The sequence below is a fragment of the Aphelocoma coerulescens genome, chromosome 4 (assembly GCF_041296385.1).
Source record: "Aphelocoma coerulescens isolate FSJ_1873_10779 chromosome 4, UR_Acoe_1.0, whole genome shotgun sequence".
Classification (NCBI taxonomy): domain Eukaryota; kingdom Metazoa; phylum Chordata; class Aves; order Passeriformes; family Corvidae; genus Aphelocoma; species Aphelocoma coerulescens.
The window spans coordinates 18,592,054-18,609,552 of record NC_091017.1 but is presented as its reverse complement, the minus strand read 5'-3'; the positions used below and the strand labels follow the sequence as shown (position 1 = coordinate 18,609,552).

The window sequence follows — 17,499 nt, the reverse complement described above, 5'->3', positions numbered from 1 at the left end:
TGATTTATTTCTAATTGCCTCAGGAGGTGAAAAAGAGGCAGCAGTCAAGAAGTACATTGGTACATTGTTTATATTTAGGTCTTTATCTTTGCTCCTTCTGATTTGGAAATTTTCAAAGAGCTTCCTTCCCAAAACCTCAGGCATAGAGGGGAATAATCATCTCTGATTTTACACAGTTTGCAGTTTAGTAAGCCACTAGTTCAACTTGTGTGTGTGCCCCCTGGAGCACAGCATAGAGCAGTGATGTCAGGAGGCAGCCTCTGAAAATGAAAAGGAATTAATAACAGACGAACAAACAACTGCTTGCTCTATCTTTTCCTGATATTTTGCATGCCATTTAGCTTGCGATGAAAGCAGCAATAATTTGCATCTCTAGGTCTGCTTATTGCTCCCAAACAAGTAGCCTTTTCTTTAGTTTTTTGGTTTTTGTTTATTGATTTATTTATTGTGAAGTGTTGAAGCTTTTTGTATGCCAAATAAAGCAACAAGGGAACCTTAGACCCAGGCATGTTAAGATTTCCACAGATAGGACATTTGCCTTCAAAGTCAGATGCACTTTTAACTGTTGCTCAATATGAAATTGTAAGAGTAAATTTAACTAAGCAGCATGATGCTTTCATATTTTTCCTCAGTTTCTGGCCCTGAGACACCAATCTGTCCCTGTGCTTGCTTTCATGCCCTATGACTTATCATAGAGCAAGGACAGCAGAGGTAATGTGGTTACATGGAATCAGTATGGGGGAAAATGCCACCTTAATCCTGTGCTGAACATAAGGAGTCTGATTTTCATCTTGTGCTCCAGTGTAAATTGTGGTGAGTTTTGTTTAACCCAGCTGAACTGCTCTTCCCTGTAGGAGCTAAATAGGCCCCTGGTTTTCTCTGAATTTTGGTGCAGAAGGTACAGCTTAGTGCTTCTGTATCTCAACTGGCCTATTTAGAAATCACCATTTCCTATCATGGCAAATGGAAATCTTATGAGATTCTCAAGATCCCTGTGATGGACTGCTGGCTTCACTGAGATTTGGTGGAAGTGAGCCAACAGGCCCTAAAGCAAGCATTGTTGGAGTTGAATGATCTCAAAAATTCTATTCATAACCCTGAATAAGTGGTGGATATGTCTTCACAAGGACCCAAGTTCCTTTTGTGGCTTCTGGCAGTTCAGCTTGTGAAAATATGCATGGATCTCTGGTAGCTGGAATGATAAAGGAATAGCAATTTGCATATCCTTATTGAATACAGAGACAAGCATTCATTTACAAGACAAAGCATCATAAACCTAGGTAATGAATACAAATGAAAACTTGAAAAAGACAAAATTAATTGGTAAATTTTAATTACAAAGTTGTACTATGACACAGTAGCCAGCCGCGGGTCTCAGTTGGGTTTCTGTATTTAATGGCATTGTCTTTCATCCACACTGGGGAAAAGGAAACTGCTGGAGTCTATTTTTCTCAGACCTGCTCTGTTGTCATGAAACTTGTGTGCTCAGGCAGAAAGGCAGCTGCTGAGAACAAGAGGCAGGTCTGTGTCTGCAGGCGCTGTGCTATAGCATGATTGGATAAGTCTTCTCATTTATTTGTTGTTCTGTTCCTGTTTTCTTGTTTACCTTCATTTCATTTTTGTTTTCAGTTGACATGTGGTCAGTAGGGTGCATCATGGGAGAAATGATTAAAGGTGCTGTGTTGTTTCCTGGCACTGATCGTATCCTTCCTAGCAGCCATTCTGGCCCCAGTAGGTACTTCCAACCCTATCCCTTCCAGCCCTTTCCCACTAGACTAGTGCTGACACACCTCTGTTCTGTACCAAAGAGCTCGGTTAAATCCCACAAAATCCCTGCAAACCAAAATGTCAACAAACCATTACTGCCACAGCAAGTACAGCATGAGGAGATGGAAAACAACGTCCTACACGGTTTATCAGAATCGCTTTCTGCAGCCAGTGACCACAGTTTTGTTGTTATGGATGTCTCTTTATTAATTGGGTGGTGTGTGGGAGGGCTGTGTTTCATAAATGAGGGAGCTTTTTAAAGGTGGTAGCAGGGCAGGCACAAGTCATTGCTTACCTCAGGGTGAGATGTCAGAGGTTCTGCGTTTCACATGCATTTCTGCATCTCTGGTTAACTCAGACATGAATCATAGAAATGCTTATTTGTTATAGACACATAGAGCTTCTTATTTGCTTTGTTTGTTTGCTCTTCAAGTGGTATAAAAGTACAAAAGTAGGAAATGGTTTCAGTTTGGACACAACTTCTTCCCAAGACTAAAATTGTCACTTGGTAGTAGTTTAATAACTCAGAAGTCTGGAAGTTTCTTGGGAAACTGTTGGGTCTGTCATCTTTTATTTAAGTACATAGAGCTATTATGTGAAAGCAGAATATATTCTTGACATCAGCAAGAAGTGATTTACAGATAAACCCACTAAATCAGTGGACAAGCAGACAAGGAATATGTTTGTTTTCCTTAGAGACCATTTTGCACTCAGGGCTGCGGCAGCCACATTTCTTATTTTGTTCCATGCTTTACTAAAGCTTTGATATGCACTTTAGTATTTATCAGATTGTGGAACACTTTCCTGTGTATAAGAGTAACTGATATCAGGACATGTTTGGTCTAACTCCAGTCTTTTACTGTCCATAGGATCATGAATATGAGAAATGGGCATGGCCTGTGTACATATTTTCCTTCTATTTTAAGTTCTGTACTTAGATGACAGAGGAGTTTCCAGGCATTATTAATTTTTGTGTAACTTTCTGAGTATGTGTGCATGTACACTTGTGTGTGTGTATACACATACTTACCAGTTCACTTCAGCACTTCTGACCTCATTTACATTTCAAAGGGTTCAAAATTTTGATCAAAATGTGGAAAAAGTATCATCTGAAGAGCATTAAAGAAATTAAAGTAGGTAATTATATCATTAATATTTTCACAGCCTTGTCCAATTAGATTCTAATTTTTTTTTCCAAAATGCTGGGTTAGCATACCCACAGTGAAATGAGCAATACACTTTGCTTGTGGTTTTGTATGATCTGGAGCACATCTCCTCTGCCTATGCGAAAGAAAACCTTCCCCTTCTGTGTGTTAATGGAAATCGTTAGCACCTATTTGTGCTCCAGATTTGCTGTGCTTCTGTTTCCTGTGGATGTGGAGTCAGGCATTTGAGTGTAGGGGTGAGTATCCCTCAGTGTTGTAGTCAGAACTGGTTTTATGTTCACAGACCTACATTTTATAAGCTAACATTTAAAGATGTCCCCAAATAAGTCCAAAAATAATTGAATATATCTTAAAATAGCACTTCAAAAACTGGTTTCTTTGACACAGCTGCATGCTTGTTAAAAAGAACTTGTGCAAACCCTCTATAATTAAACCATTGTGTGCCATCTATTATTGCAATAACTCCACAGAAATTGTCATTACCAGCTGCTGATTTGTTTGGGATTGGCCTGTAACTGAGTTCACGTTCTTCATTTTTATTTATGATACATTGCTAAACTTGCACTCTGTTTTCTGTACTGCTCTGCTTTTCTTCTGCTGTTCCACGAGTGCCTATTCCATAGACAGAGAACGATGCCATTGCTTTTTTTCAAGCTGCTCCTCAAAGCCACCTCTCGTCCAAATCCATCCCCCAGACCCCTTCCCTGCTGCTGAGCAGCCACGAGCAGGGGTTCAGCACTTCTGGCTTCCCTGCCCATCTGTGCAGCTGAAAACCAGTCAGGAAGCTGCAAGCTCCCACCCAGCCTGCTGAGATCGTGAACTCATGGAGTCATCTGCCTTAAACCTGCACAGAAAATGCTTAGCATTGCTGTAAAAAAGATTATTTCTTCAGACGAGTGATGGAGTTGGGCAGCTGGATAATTCCATCAGCAGGGACTATAAGCCCTCAGAGCTCGAGGGCAGCATACTTAAGGATGTATTTAAGTGCAGGAGCAAGAGTAATTAAACATCCGTTTCTTTAAAAAAGTTTCCTCTTTCACATAAAATGGGTTAAGCCTGGTGGTGTACCAGAATCTGCTACCAGCAATTTTTTCTTAACAGGCAGTGCTTCATTTCACATCCACACTGTGATTTGAAGAGTATTTAATACAATTTGTGTCAATTTTTATGCATAAATAACCATGAAAAGCAGTTTTGAAGCTGAAAGATTGAATATTCATGAGAAATGCACTGTCAGTCATATATTTGACTGCAAAATCTACTATTTGCCATTTTCCAGTGGTTAAGGAGTGTAGGTAATTTGATACTGTTACTGTTTACGCAACTAAATAGTCCATCAGCTAACTTTAAAAATTTCAGTAGCAAAATTCAGAAGCAGAAAAGCAGAAAATGCCTCTGAGTAAGTGCAGAGTGGAGTGTTTAGCTAGGCTGCAGCTCTGTTCCACTCCCATAGTCCATCTGAATTCACTGAAATCACTGGGGTGAAGCTGAGAACAGAAGCCACCTCTATTCTCTTTTAAACTCCCAGTTGTGAAGAATGATTTACAGTGTCCAAAATTCTCATGGTCTTTACTGATCCTTGAAATGTTCCTGTTTCTCTACCATTCTTGGTGCATGCATGTGATGCACTTAATTGTGTGCTAAAGCTTTTTCATTTTTTCCTTCTTATTTTTTTTTTTTTTAATTCCATATGAAACTTCATTTCAATGTTGACAGCTGTAGTTCTGCTTTAAAAAAAAAAACAATTAACATGAAGCTTGCACGTAACTGTGCCTCGAGCAAGGAGAAAATGGTGACCTGGTGCGTTGTGTTGCCTCAGGAGCAATGTGACAAGCTGGCTGTACCTGTGAGTCTGACTCTTGTTCCACGTGCTCTCCTCAAGATTTGATGAGGGAGACTCTTTTCTCACTGCTGCATAAATGATCTGGAGGAGTGAAGAAGCTGCCCTAGTCCTCTGGTGAGCTGTGAAAGTGGTAGTTACACATTTTTTTTAACCGCTGCAGGCATTTGGGGCAGACAAGGATGAAGGTGCCTTTAAATCCTGTAGTTGGGAAAGCTTAGGGAGACAAATATATATTCAGCAGGGAGGTGTGATGTCAGCTGCTCTTAGTATTTGTCTGCACAAGCTTATGCAGCCTTATTCTACCTTATTCTACAACTGCAATCATGCCCTGCATGTTGTAGGGATTGGGGTATAAGGGGATTGCCACCTCCTGTGCTCTGTGGAAAGTGTCCTTAAAGATGTACCAGCTCTGTTTTTCTCCCTTGTCCCTGAGGACAGTTTCCCTGGGGGTCCTATTGCCTAACTCCTTGAACAACTGGAAGTTTGCTTTCCAAAAATTCGGGGTCCTGACTTCACTCTTCACCTGACCCATACCCCTCAGGACTGCAAACTCCACCACTGTGTGATCACTGCAGTCCAGGCAGCCTTCAGTGGACTTTAGTGGTGTCTTGTCCGTGCTGGGTTTGCAGCTGGACTCAATGATCCTAAAGGTCTTTTCCAACCTAAACAGTTCTATGATTCTGTGAAATTTCTCCCTGAAGTTGCTAGGCATCAATCTTACCAGAGCTCTTGAAATCTTCAGCCAGTGCCAGCTGCAGCAGCAGATGTGTTTGTAGAGGAAGTTCTCCAGCCATCAACAGATTTGATGAGCTTATACTTCAGCTGAGCTGCTGAAAAATTGCTGGGCAGAGCTTCAAAGCCATATTGTGGAATTCAGAAGACAAATGGGGTCTTTTTGAACTCAGGAAGGACAACTAAATTTTAGAAGACTGCCAAGATCACTAAAGATCCTCACAGAGTTAAAACTCACTCCCTCAGACCTTGTGTTGAGACTCAATGCTTAGAAATCGAAGAACATGACCAGTGTGAGATGAAGAAAATAGACTGAAATACTGTAAACCATCAGTACCCTTGAAGGACCTTAGATGGGTTTGTACTTTCTAGGATTAGTAGCAAAATTATTTTTGCAGGCATCGCAGACGATCTCAATAACTGCCCTTAGGCTTTCTCTGCTCTATGCAGAAGATGCAGGGACTGTTCTGACATAAGAGAACAGGTTATTGGGAACTGTTCCAGCAAACCTTCTAAGAACTGATTTTTTGGTACCTTTTCTTTGGCAGGAAAACTGAACTGATGGAAAAAGAGACTGCAGAAATTTTGCACAGAAGTCTACTGTGGTTTTACCTGTCAAAACAAGGACAGATTTAATGGTTACAACAGTAAGCAAACCAGCATTTTGTGATTTTCAGGGTATTATTGGCAGTTAGATGTCATGAACTCCTTACGAAAAGCAGCTTTGTGTATTTGCACAATAAATTAATTCTGTTTTAAATCTGCAATGAGAATTATACTCTGAAAAGTAATTTTTTGGTGTGGTTTTTCTGTGAGCATCCATGCTCAATGAGCAGTGGTTCCATGGAAACAGTGATGTTTGTGAAGAAACCACTAAAAAAAAGAGTGCCCAGGCTGTGAAAAACCACTCCCAATACTATTAAATGGATGAAAGATTATCCATTGCCTACTTAATTATTTTTAGTACAGCAATGTAAATCTGTTAGAAATGTTTGTGCTAAACACAAATTGTGTGAACTTTGACAGTGTGCTAATAGCTTATAATTTTATCTTGGAAAACCTGCCATCTGTATGTAAATATAAGGAAAATGAGAGCACTTGCTCCTATCCAATAATGCAACTCAGTTCATGCATTTTGACAACTGCTCTATTGCAAATTTATTATATTTTCTCATGAAGATTTTTTTATTTCCCTCTTTATTTAGCCTTTGCTGATTTCCCATCCTTTGAGTGATGTGTACAGCTTTTGCTTCTTGGAAGTCAGAGGAAATGGAGAGATAGAATTGATGTAAAAGATTGGTAGAATAAGACTGAGATGAGGGCTGCTGGAGTTGACTTAGCTGACACAGACTGATAGATACATGAATATATAGAATGATGTATGTTGTTGAATATTCTTGAACTTCAAGGCCAAAATTTGTCCTTCGTTAAACACTGGGAAGTTGAGTAACTGTTAACTGTTGTAAAAACTCATTCATAAGGGGTAAAAGGAGCTTTTGAATAATTACACAGATGAAAACACAGAATGGTTCTGTTTCTCCTGATTCAGGCAAAGGAGCAACCCTACAGTTTCCAGGAACTTGTTTCCATGTTTTGAACTTGAGGAGTCTATTTTTGATTTCATATTGAAGTTGTCACAGGTACACCTGAGATAGAGAAGCAAACTGTGAGCCCATACCAACTTCACTGACAGTAGCAGCAGAAACGCTTATTTTGGGATTGTGCTGTGTCACTAAGATCCTACTTCATAAGCAGACTCCTAGGTGGCTTTTATGAACACTTCTAACATTTTTGTGTTGTAACTGTGGATGTCCCATCCCTGGAAGTGCTCAAGGCCAAGTTGGATGGGGCTCTGAGCAACCTGGTCTAGTGAAAGATGTCCCTGCCTATGGCAAGGGACTTGGAACGAGATGATCTTTAAGGTCCCTTCCAGTCCAAAGCATTCTATGATTTTATGATTTGCTTGCTGCTGTGTAAGCACAGCTGCTCAGCAGCTGAATGAAATACCAGCTAAAAGAAATAGTATTTGAAAATTTTAGTTAGAGTCATAGATGTGCATCCAAAATGTTAATGGCATCTGTACAATGAACACTGCCATCTCCTAACTCCTGAATGATCAATGGTAATCTTCTGAAGTAATTTATTTGTGCTACATGATATTTTTGTTATCACCACGTTTTCTGTTATACCATATAAATAGCAATTACTATTCTGAACATTGCACAGTATTTTCTGTTGCAGTTTCATTTTTACAAATGCCACATCCTTTTCAAAGTGTTCACCTTGGAACAGAAAATGCTTTATAGTTACTGTCTTGTCAGATGGTAGCATTTTCAATTCCTTTTGTGTGGGTTTCCTTTGGTAAACTGTGTTGACATCAATATGTAAATTGTGGGACTGTGGAAAAAATATGAATATGACACTGATGTCTTCCACAGCAATGCTGGTTAGTGTCTTTTTTAGCAGATTTATTTTAAAAAGAAAAGTCCAATTAATTTTTTTTTTTTTTTTAAAAGTTGACCCATCAACTTTGCAGTTGTTGCCACAATTTGATGTTGGGGAGGGAACTGCAGAGCCACTCGTAGTAATTATTCTAAATTTGACCAATTATGAGCATCAAAAATTGCCTGAAGTGGAGCAGTTAGTTTTTGTTGGTGGAATATATAGACTTAAGGAGAAGTCAATTAGGAAGGTGGTTCCCTCAAGATTTTTAGGTTGAAAAGAGATGATCTTCCCCTGTCTGTCTGTTAAAAAGGAAATGTTCTGTGTCTGATTTGTTTTTGTTTTGCCTGCCTTAACAAAAGCAAGATTTGACATGTCCTAGTTTAATTATCTCCTGAAGCAGCACATTTATCCAGAAAGAGCAAATCCTGCTCCTGTACAGCAAAGCTGGTGCAGAGATGCTGCTTAACAGGTGGAGAAAGTGCTGTCCAGTATGCTGGGCAGGGAAGCATGATCCCCACCAGCACCACCACCATCCAGCACAATTCCAACTGCTCTGATATAAACAGGCATTCTGGCAGAATTACTCATGTTTCCCACATCACACTCCACAGATACTGCTTGAGGAAGATTTTAGAAAAAGGCTCCTCTTTCAGGGGAACAAACATGAGTGATTAAGTTATTTGTACCACAGTACAACTAAAACATCCTAAGGCAAACAGTAACTCCTCCTGCAAATTCTTGCTGTTGCACTTAACAAAATATAATTCTTCGTTCAAAAAAAGAGTATGATTTACACAGACATGTCATGAGAAGGAAAAAGGAAAATGATTGCAATTTTGAGGCTAGGTAGGAAGACAATAATTTGTTGTCTAAATTATTTTTTTTTAAATACAAGCTACTACTTTGTACACTGTAGAAATGCTTTTAATATTTTCTGATTGAGACAGAGAAGTATTGTAAGTTTTCTCTTACAGTCAAGTTCCATTTCCTTATAGTTGTTTGGAAATGTGCAGGAATTTAACTGAGGTTTACAGGCCAATTGAATGAACAAAACACTGGTTCTTAATCCACACTTTTGAACTACTTTTGAACTTTAGAAAGCAAAGGAGAACAATCCTTAAGAGAGTATAAGGCTGCAAAGAGGTGGTTGGGGAGCTTGAGGCAACCTGAGGCTTCAGTGATAAATCTTCATCCAAGAGATACACAGTTTAGATCTATTTTCTTAAATCTTTGCTGTAACTCTGCATGGCCATCTTAATGTTATTAAATGCCACAGTGTTAGTGCCAGAGGCAAGCTAATAAATCTAGGTTAGATCCCTTCTTTTGTCTTAAATAATACAGATGCTATTGTGAATAGTTGACACGTTTTCCTTGATCCTGCTTGGAGCAACAGACAGCTGAACTGATTCAAATACTTTTAAGCAGACATTTCATCATTTTCCAGAGCTTTGGGTTGGAATTCATTCCTACTTTCAGTCTGTCTAAAACTTGCTTAATTTCACAGGGAGAAACAGGGTCCTCTGTTTTTTCAGAGTTATGTGATCACTAACTTGTAGTGCCATTTTTTCAATAACATCTATACTTACCATCTCTAATTGATTAATGCAACCTACTGTAGATTTTGATTCACATTAGGACTGTCCTGTAGAAATATTTTTTCCTGTAGAATTGCTGAAGCTATTTCTGACTGCCAGCTAGAGAAAGCTGCTTATCATTGCTTTGATACGTAGTCCTCAGATTTTTTTCCAAAACTTTTTTTTTCTTTAAATCTGGTACCATGACAGGTACAATCTCCAGGTGCATTACAGATGCATCACACATGGTGACTGCATAAAACATTATGGTGAAATGCAAGAACTTTTACATTCTTGCACATTTTCACATACAGGACCTCAGAATATAATCCAGTGCTTGTAAGGTCTAGGTAAGTGGAGAACCATTACTAGAGACAAAATGTGCATGTCCATCTGAGTAAAAAATTACCTAACTGCTTTCACTTAGCATGGTTTTGTTATTGCTATTACCAGGACAAAACCAGTTGTGAGTGCTCCATCATGTCAATTTGTGTGTGTATGTGTGTGTACATGTAAATGTATCTAAAGACCAAACAAATGTCTTTTATTTAAAGGTTTTGGCAGTATATGAGCACATTAAGTCAGAAATAATACAGTAAAGAAGCACAATTACCCATTCAGATCATTCAGTTACTCAAAACCAGTCACTGAAGTTGCTGTGACATAAAGCCTGACCTTCTGGCTCTTGGTGAGAGCCAGGGCTGCAAAAGGTCCAGTGCTGTCCTGCAAATCCAGTCTGGTCAAGGAGCAGAACATGGTGGCTCTGCCAGTTCCCTTGCCTTTGGCTCTTGTTTTTGCACTGATGACTCCATCTCAAAATGTGGTGGTAATTTGCTTGTGTGTTGTTTCTTATTGAGAGCCTTTCTGTCAGCTTAGAAGAAATGTGTGCAGTGGGCCCTGGCCTGTTGTCTATGGATTTTCCTTCTCCATCACCACTGACAGTGGTTCCCACCATGTAAGCCATATTCTGGGAACTTCTTGTACTCCTTTCCTTTATTGCTCATGTCTAGAGCATCTTACTGCATCTTCCCTCTCAATGTGTCCAGGTCCCACAGAATGCCATAATCCCAGAAATAATTTTCTTTTTGGCCTTCCCTAAGTGCCTGGGAGATGGTTCACCTGCTCTGTACAGGGGTGACCTTCTTTGAAGCAAGTCCTGTGTTTGGCCCTCGCCGTTTATCAAACATTTCACCCAACATGCACAGGTAATGCTTCCAGTGATGAATTTAGAGCTTGGCTCTCTCACCCATTTAGCTTCTTTTGGCACAACTAACAGCATCTTCATTTCTGTGCTCTCTGTTCTTCTCTGCAAAGCATTTACACGCTCTATATTCCCAAGTTCCTCAGAGAGACCTGCTTCCAAAGCAGTCCAGCCAGCAATCACTGAGGTGTGTTAGCTTGGGCACAAGTTTAAAATGTCAAACCACTTTATTTTCTAATGAAATATTTAATGGAATATTCAGGCTACTATTTGAGTGGCTGTAGTCCTAGAAATCTTTATTGTTGTTGCAGTTGTTTGGTTTTCTGTTGAGAAAAAGAGATTTTTCATGGACAACACAAGCTACATACAACCTATGGAGTGTTTGTGTGTTTGTGAGGGGCTTTTCTACATAAATCTTCACTTTAGTTTAAAAAACAAAAGGTATTCAGAAAAATCTTTCCAGAAAGCTGCTATTTCTAACAACCTTTCTCAGCTGAAAATAAAACCATTCAAAACACTGTTTTAGAATTCTTTAAGCATATGTTTAAATGATTTTCATTCCTTTAAACACTTTTGATTAGTAAACCTGAAATTTTTAAATGAATTATTTCCTTTTTTTTTGTTAAAATAAGACACTTCAGGTAAACTCAAATTAAGTCTGTCTTTACTTTTCAAGGCATGTGAAAAGACTGTTTCCATTTCCCTAAAATAAAATACTTTTTTAAAATCTGAAATTGCTACTGCAACCAAGATCTGATTTTTGCTCGACTTTATTTTTTTTTCTAGTTATCTGTCATATTATTTGGAAAACTCCTCCACACTTATGATACTTATGACAATAATTACTTAAAAGAATAATTTTTGAAAAAGAAATCACTGTGCTGAAATGCTTTGAATGTCTGTGTTTTCTTTCCAGTGTGTTCTTAAAAAAACTCCTTTCATCATATTTCTTAGTATCAATGTACCCATGGCTGCATGTAATCCTCCTTTTTTTTTCTCCATGTGGTCATCAGGTTCTTAGCTCTGTGAATTAATGTGATGTAGAGATGCTACTGATGATGCTTTTTTGTTGGCACAGTAACATGTTCTGTACGTAGCTGAAAGAGCTACGTAACACCTATCAGCTGCCTAAATGTTAGCACAAGAAAACTAAATATCAAGACCACAACAAAAAAAAAAGCTCAGCATGAAATGCTTGTAATACACTTCCTTTTTAAGCATTAGAGCCTGTTTGTCATTAGTCACTATCGGTTTAGCAGTGTAGCTGTCACATTTTCAGTTAAAGAGAAACATCTGTCTATACCTGTGCATCAATTGTTTATAGAAAATGAGTCCCAGTGTATAAAATCATATTGCTTTTTGGGGGGTTGCTGCTTGGCTGGTATTGGAAAAATTAGCATCAATGAAGTGATTGGAGAGAGTAAAGTGCAAAGCAGATGAGTGGAAGATTTTTGTCCTGTGTAGAACTTCTTTAAGCCAGCTGGGTCTCTCTCTCCACAGAGATTGAATAGAGAGGCAGGTGCACATGGTGCTCTTCCAAGGTGACATAGTGGCAATTATGTGCATGTAACAAAAAGGGAGTGCAAGTCACTGGATTTCAAGTTTAAAAAAAAATGGTGGCAAGTGTTGATCCAAAAGAGAGGAATCTGTGTGTTGTCCTGTGCTAGTTATGGTTTTAGAACTGCACAATGTCCTGAAATTGTGTGGGAGAGTTTTTCCTTTTGCAGGCTGTAGGAATAGTGAGAAGAGAAGGAAAGATAGCGATTGTAAAGATGTTATTAAGGGAGTTAAATACCTCGGAGGATTCTCAGAGAACACAAGCAGAAATGTCAGGAGGCTACACGGGGGTTTGCATTTTGTTTCCCTTAACTACTGGTGTTCAGATATTGATCAGTGGAATAAAGTTATTGAGCAGCTGGGAACACCCTGTCCAGAGTTCATGAAGAAGCTGCAGCCAACAGTACGGAACTACGTTGAGAACAGACCCAAGTACGCTGGCCTCACTTTCCCCAAACTTTTTCCAGACTCTCTCTTCCCAGCAGACTCGGAACACAACAAACTGAAAGGTATGTCTGACAAAGGGACGTGGTCCATGTGCAGCAGCTGCAGTGCAATGAAGGGCTTGCCCAGTTTTTCTTCTCTCTAGTTGCACTCCCTTTAGTTGCAGACCAGTGACTGCACAGGTTTTGTTCAGCTGAGAGGCAAGCTTTGGAAAAGATCTTTGCAGATGCTGGTGCTTGGGCAGCCAAGGGAACATAACCACTGATGCACTGAGTATATTCCCATGGTGTTCCATGTGATGATCCTGTGGTACAAGGAATTGAGGTGTTCCTTTACTCTTATTCTTCAACTTGCAACACAAAGGAACAATAGAACTTTGATTGGGAGATCTCAGCACTTGAACTGTTTTGTTTTAGGTGAAAAATACCAGTTCAGCCAAATACCTGCCTCATAGCTCTACCTTTACTAGAAAATACAAAGATATTGCCAACATCAGCCAAAATTATGTAGCTGAGGTTTAATATCCACTGGGTTGGATTTCTTCTTTTGAAGAGATCTTGTGGGTCACTTAAGATACGTGAAGTAGAAAACTGACTTAATTACAGTGTAACTAGATATCCCCTGTAGAAGAAAAGTTGCCACGATTTTAATCATACACTGAAGTCTTTTTTCCCTTGAACAGGGCATTGACCTTTCAACAGGAAAGAGTGATTACCGTGTGTTTAGTCCCCAGCCCTGGAGCCCCTGCAGACTTGTGCTGTGTATTGGCTCTGCACCACTCCAGTCCTTGGAGCCACTCACCACGGTGGCATCTAATGGTTTTCAATTGCTTGCAATTTGCATGTCATTACACGACCCAGAATTTTCTTCCAGTTAAAAACTGCTTCATAGCCAAGCTGCTGTCTTGGCTCTGGGAGTAAAGGGAAAGGTCTGAGCAGATGCTTTCGGATACACAGAATTTTATACTCCTACTACAACACAATTGAATAATGGAATTTTCCTGGATTTGCAGCTAATGAATAGAAATGACTGACAAACAGTGCTGTTATCTTTTGGATGCAGAAAGCACATACATTTGAGCATACTAAATGCCAGTTTTTAAGATATAGCCACGGAGCAAGAAACGGTGCATTAAAAATCCCCTATTTGCGCAGCATTGTATCATGCCATGTACTGCCCAAATATTTCATCATAATGTAATGTTAATGGTTTAATTAGATACTTACCTATGTATGATGAGATACCTAATAATATTTTTGCACTTACTGCTATTGGCAATTTTTTTCTTTTCATTGTCTTTTTCACTTACACAGCAAACAAATTTGAGCATCCAAGAGCTTAGAACACTACATGGATAATAATAATAGAAATATGTGTTGTTATAATTTTTTCATGTGGTTCAAGAAGCTATTTTATATTATATTTTTTACAAACTTCAAATAATAAAAATCCACTTGGGTAGTATAAAGCTGAGTCTGTGGCCTGATAGGCACAATGGGATATATTACCAGGTAAAATAAATCAATGCTGCAATGTAAAATTCAATGTGTGTATATATATGTATATATAGATATGTAGCTGAGGATGATGTGCCCTGCTGATTTAAAGTTCATTATTGCAGGACAAACAAGACTCTAGCAGTTCCAAAACGCTTCCATACAACTGTGGTGCCAAGGCTACAATTTTGAAATTATTGCTTCTCAGGGGATGCCTTAAGATTAGCCTAGTATCTATGCCTCATTGAAATGTTTAATGCCTCACAGCAGGTCAGGTGAAAAATTTTAAAACATCCAGAGAAGTGTGGATGTTTTTCTGAGCCAGGCTAAGAGTGCCTGTAAGTTTCAGGCTTTGACTTAGTAATGCCGTGATTTTAGACTTCTTTATGTGAACTTTTGTACTCTAATCCTAGTAATGATCACAAATACATCAAGCACGTTTTTCTTGGGTTTATTATTCAGCCCTCTGCATGGAATCTGCACACACGTAAAATCTCACTGAAGCTTGTTAGGGGGCTTATGATTTTGGCACCTTTCTAATGAATCTGACCTAAAATGATTACTGAAGAGCCCTCGCTATGAGAAGGCAAGGGAGCAGAAGTACAGACACAAAGAATCTCTAAAAGGGTTGTGCCACTGCTATTTTCCTACCCTTATTAACCCTCTGGAGGCAGCAGCTGTTTTGTGCTAATGCTGTGTTTCTCTGCTTTCCTTGTTCCAGCCAGCCAAGCCAGGGACCTCTTATCAAAGATGCTGGTCATTGATCCAGCCAAGAGGATATCAGTAGATGAAGCCTTACAGCATCCATACATTAATGTCTGGTACGACCCAGCAGAGGTGGAGGCGGTAAGTAGGCAGCACTCCTTCCTTCAGAATGCTAAACACAAATATGATTCAGGGATTCCTGCTGCTTTACAGCAGCACGATAATGAGCATCCTTTTAAGAAACAATGCTGGGACTGTGGTGGTCTGGAGATTGATGTGAAATGAGATCTGTAGGGATAGGATATCTCTCTTTATTAGATTAACTGATAATAGATGGGAGGAACAAAAGCTCTTCAAGCATATGAAGCTGTTTTCTGCTTTCTTCTAGAAAGGATTTTGAACCCAGTAGCTCACCTTTCTAGCTATAGAACTCAATCTGGCAAAAGATACTATCTTTCTTTCCAAATCTTTCCCTGTGGAAGACAGCAAACATCACTTTTTCTGTTTGTGTTCAAGGATATATGTAGAGAGGAGGAGAATTAAGCAAAACAATAGTTGGGATTCTGGAAAAAAAAAAAAAAATCCTGAAGTAAGGATTCAGAAAAATCTTAGCAAAGCATAAATTCTTCTGTAAAATGAAACGGGGGCTCATGTGTTTTCCTGTTCAATGTACAGTATCATGTACACTGTGTGCAAACAGAAATGGATTTTTTCTTGTAATCCTGTCACACTCTAAACACCTCTCTGTATACTTTGGTGAGGCTGGTGTTAACAGGGATAAGTGCAATCTGTCAGCACTTCAGTGACGTGGTATGGTATAAGGGGTATAGGTGTAAGTTCAGAGAGGTGCTCTGTAATACTGTATGAAATGTATGAAAACAGGTTTAGAAATCTTGCTTAGCCACCATAGGAAACGAAGACGTTGTAAAATAAAATCACTGCTGTTTAGTGATATGCTCCACTTCAGTCGTGCTCTTGGAAGTGCAGTTAACTTCAAAAGTAAATGGAATGCTCAAACCCCCATAAAATTTCCAGCACATGGGATTTTTTCAGAGGCTTTATAAGCTTTATATGGCTTAGTTTTCCAGTCTCACTTTCAGAGGGAATTGGAAGACTTTCTTTTTGCGATGAACAATTTATTAAAATATAAATATCCAGCTGTTCATGCTGACACACCCTCAGTGGTTAGCTATGAATCGCTTACTAATTATTTTCTGGAGAAAACTTACCAAAAAAATATTTGTGGGAGATTGGTGGTTTTCTGTTCTTGCTCAGAAGAGTGTTCTCCAGCAACTACCCTGCTGAGATATCTGCCCTGTTACAGTTGCAGAAGTTCCCCATGGGCAATGGGGAAATAATTGTCTCATGTATTTTTGTTAGATCTTGCCAAATTTATAGCAGGGGTGGGAGTTAGTAGGCATCTAAAAGCATCCAACAAATTAGCTGAGAGGTAGATACTTTTGCTCATTCACTTAGTAATCTGACTCTGTGAGTTTGTCTATCCTGAACAAAACCACAGAAGTTATAATAGGGCTCACCTGAACAAAGAAGTAGTATTTGAACGACATTTCAAAGCCTAAAAATGGCTATGTGGCTTGTTAATGTTAGATTTGCAGCATGATGAGGCTCTGTGAAGCAGTTCTGCTTTTTCACAGACTGCCCTGCAAATGTGCAGCCAGGGAACCTGACAAGAAAGCAATGGGAAAATTAGAGACAGAGTTGTGCTCGGTCACTTGCATAGTGCTTAACTTCCCACTACTTTTCCTGGTTTCCCCACTGGGATTTAGAAGCTTGCAGTGTGTTGCATCTGCCCATGTTCACTGCACTCTTTTTTCTGGTAACACTTGATAAGCACTTTTACACAGACTAAAGTCCTTCATCATGTAGCTAAAAGTTCAGTAGTGGGATGTTTTGGGGTTTTAAGTTCTCCTCCCATATTGTAACACGTGACAGTGTTCCTCCCACTATCAGTAATCCCGTACAGTAGGGATAACACAGAAATTAGGATACAGAGGTATTAAACAGGATGACATTTTCAGCCAGTATAGTACTGGGGAGGGGGAGTTAGGTAACTTCTGCTGTCTAGTTAGATTCCTCCTTCTCCCCAGTAAATGGCTTCATCAAAAGCAGCCAGGGATCTGTTGTACAGCATCCATTTCCTTCAGAAGCACAAGAGGACAGCTATCTGAAAGCCTTTAATGTGACAGGAATTTTGAAGTGAGCTGTTGCAATGTCATTAAATGTCAGTGTGTGCTGGAGAAGATGATGAAGAGCACTGAAGCCAGCTTAGGGAATAAGCAGAGAATTTGGTGTCAAAGTTTAACCTGGAGGTAGCAATTCTCTGTGTTTGCCCAGATTTACAGCATTATAAATGTGAGGGAAACAGATAAAACAGCCCTACCCAGTTAAAAAGCAGACTAGTGAGACAGTTACAGTCCCTTTTTATAAGTCTATTATAAGTTTATGGTCTTTCAGGGACTGTGTGGGGACAATAAAACGATTATGTCTCATTCTAATGGGCAAACACTGTGCACAAATGAGAAGTGGTAGGAATGCAATACCCTTTCCT

General features: G+C 39.3%; 1 protein-coding gene across 31 annotated transcripts in view; it reads left to right on the top strand.

Annotated features, from left to right (window-relative positions):
- Nucleotides 1–17,499, top strand: part of MAPK10 (mitogen-activated protein kinase 10) — a 167,795-nt gene that overhangs the window by 135,644 nt on the left and 14,652 nt on the right. For 30 of the 31 annotated variants that reach the window (XR_011150501.1, XM_069012924.1, XM_069012934.1 and 27 more), the window contains 2 exons: nt 12,612–12,794; nt 14,947–15,071. Coding sequence is in view for 30 of the 31 variants with exons in the window: in XM_069012924.1 (XP_068869025.1) it covers nt 12,612–12,794; nt 14,947–15,071 (308 nt within the window). In the remaining variant the exon portion in view is untranslated. Of the gene's footprint in view, nt 1–1,629; nt 1,702–12,611; nt 12,795–14,946; nt 15,072–17,499 lie in introns of all 31 variants that reach the window. The other variant, XM_069012937.1, reaches the window with a different exon arrangement.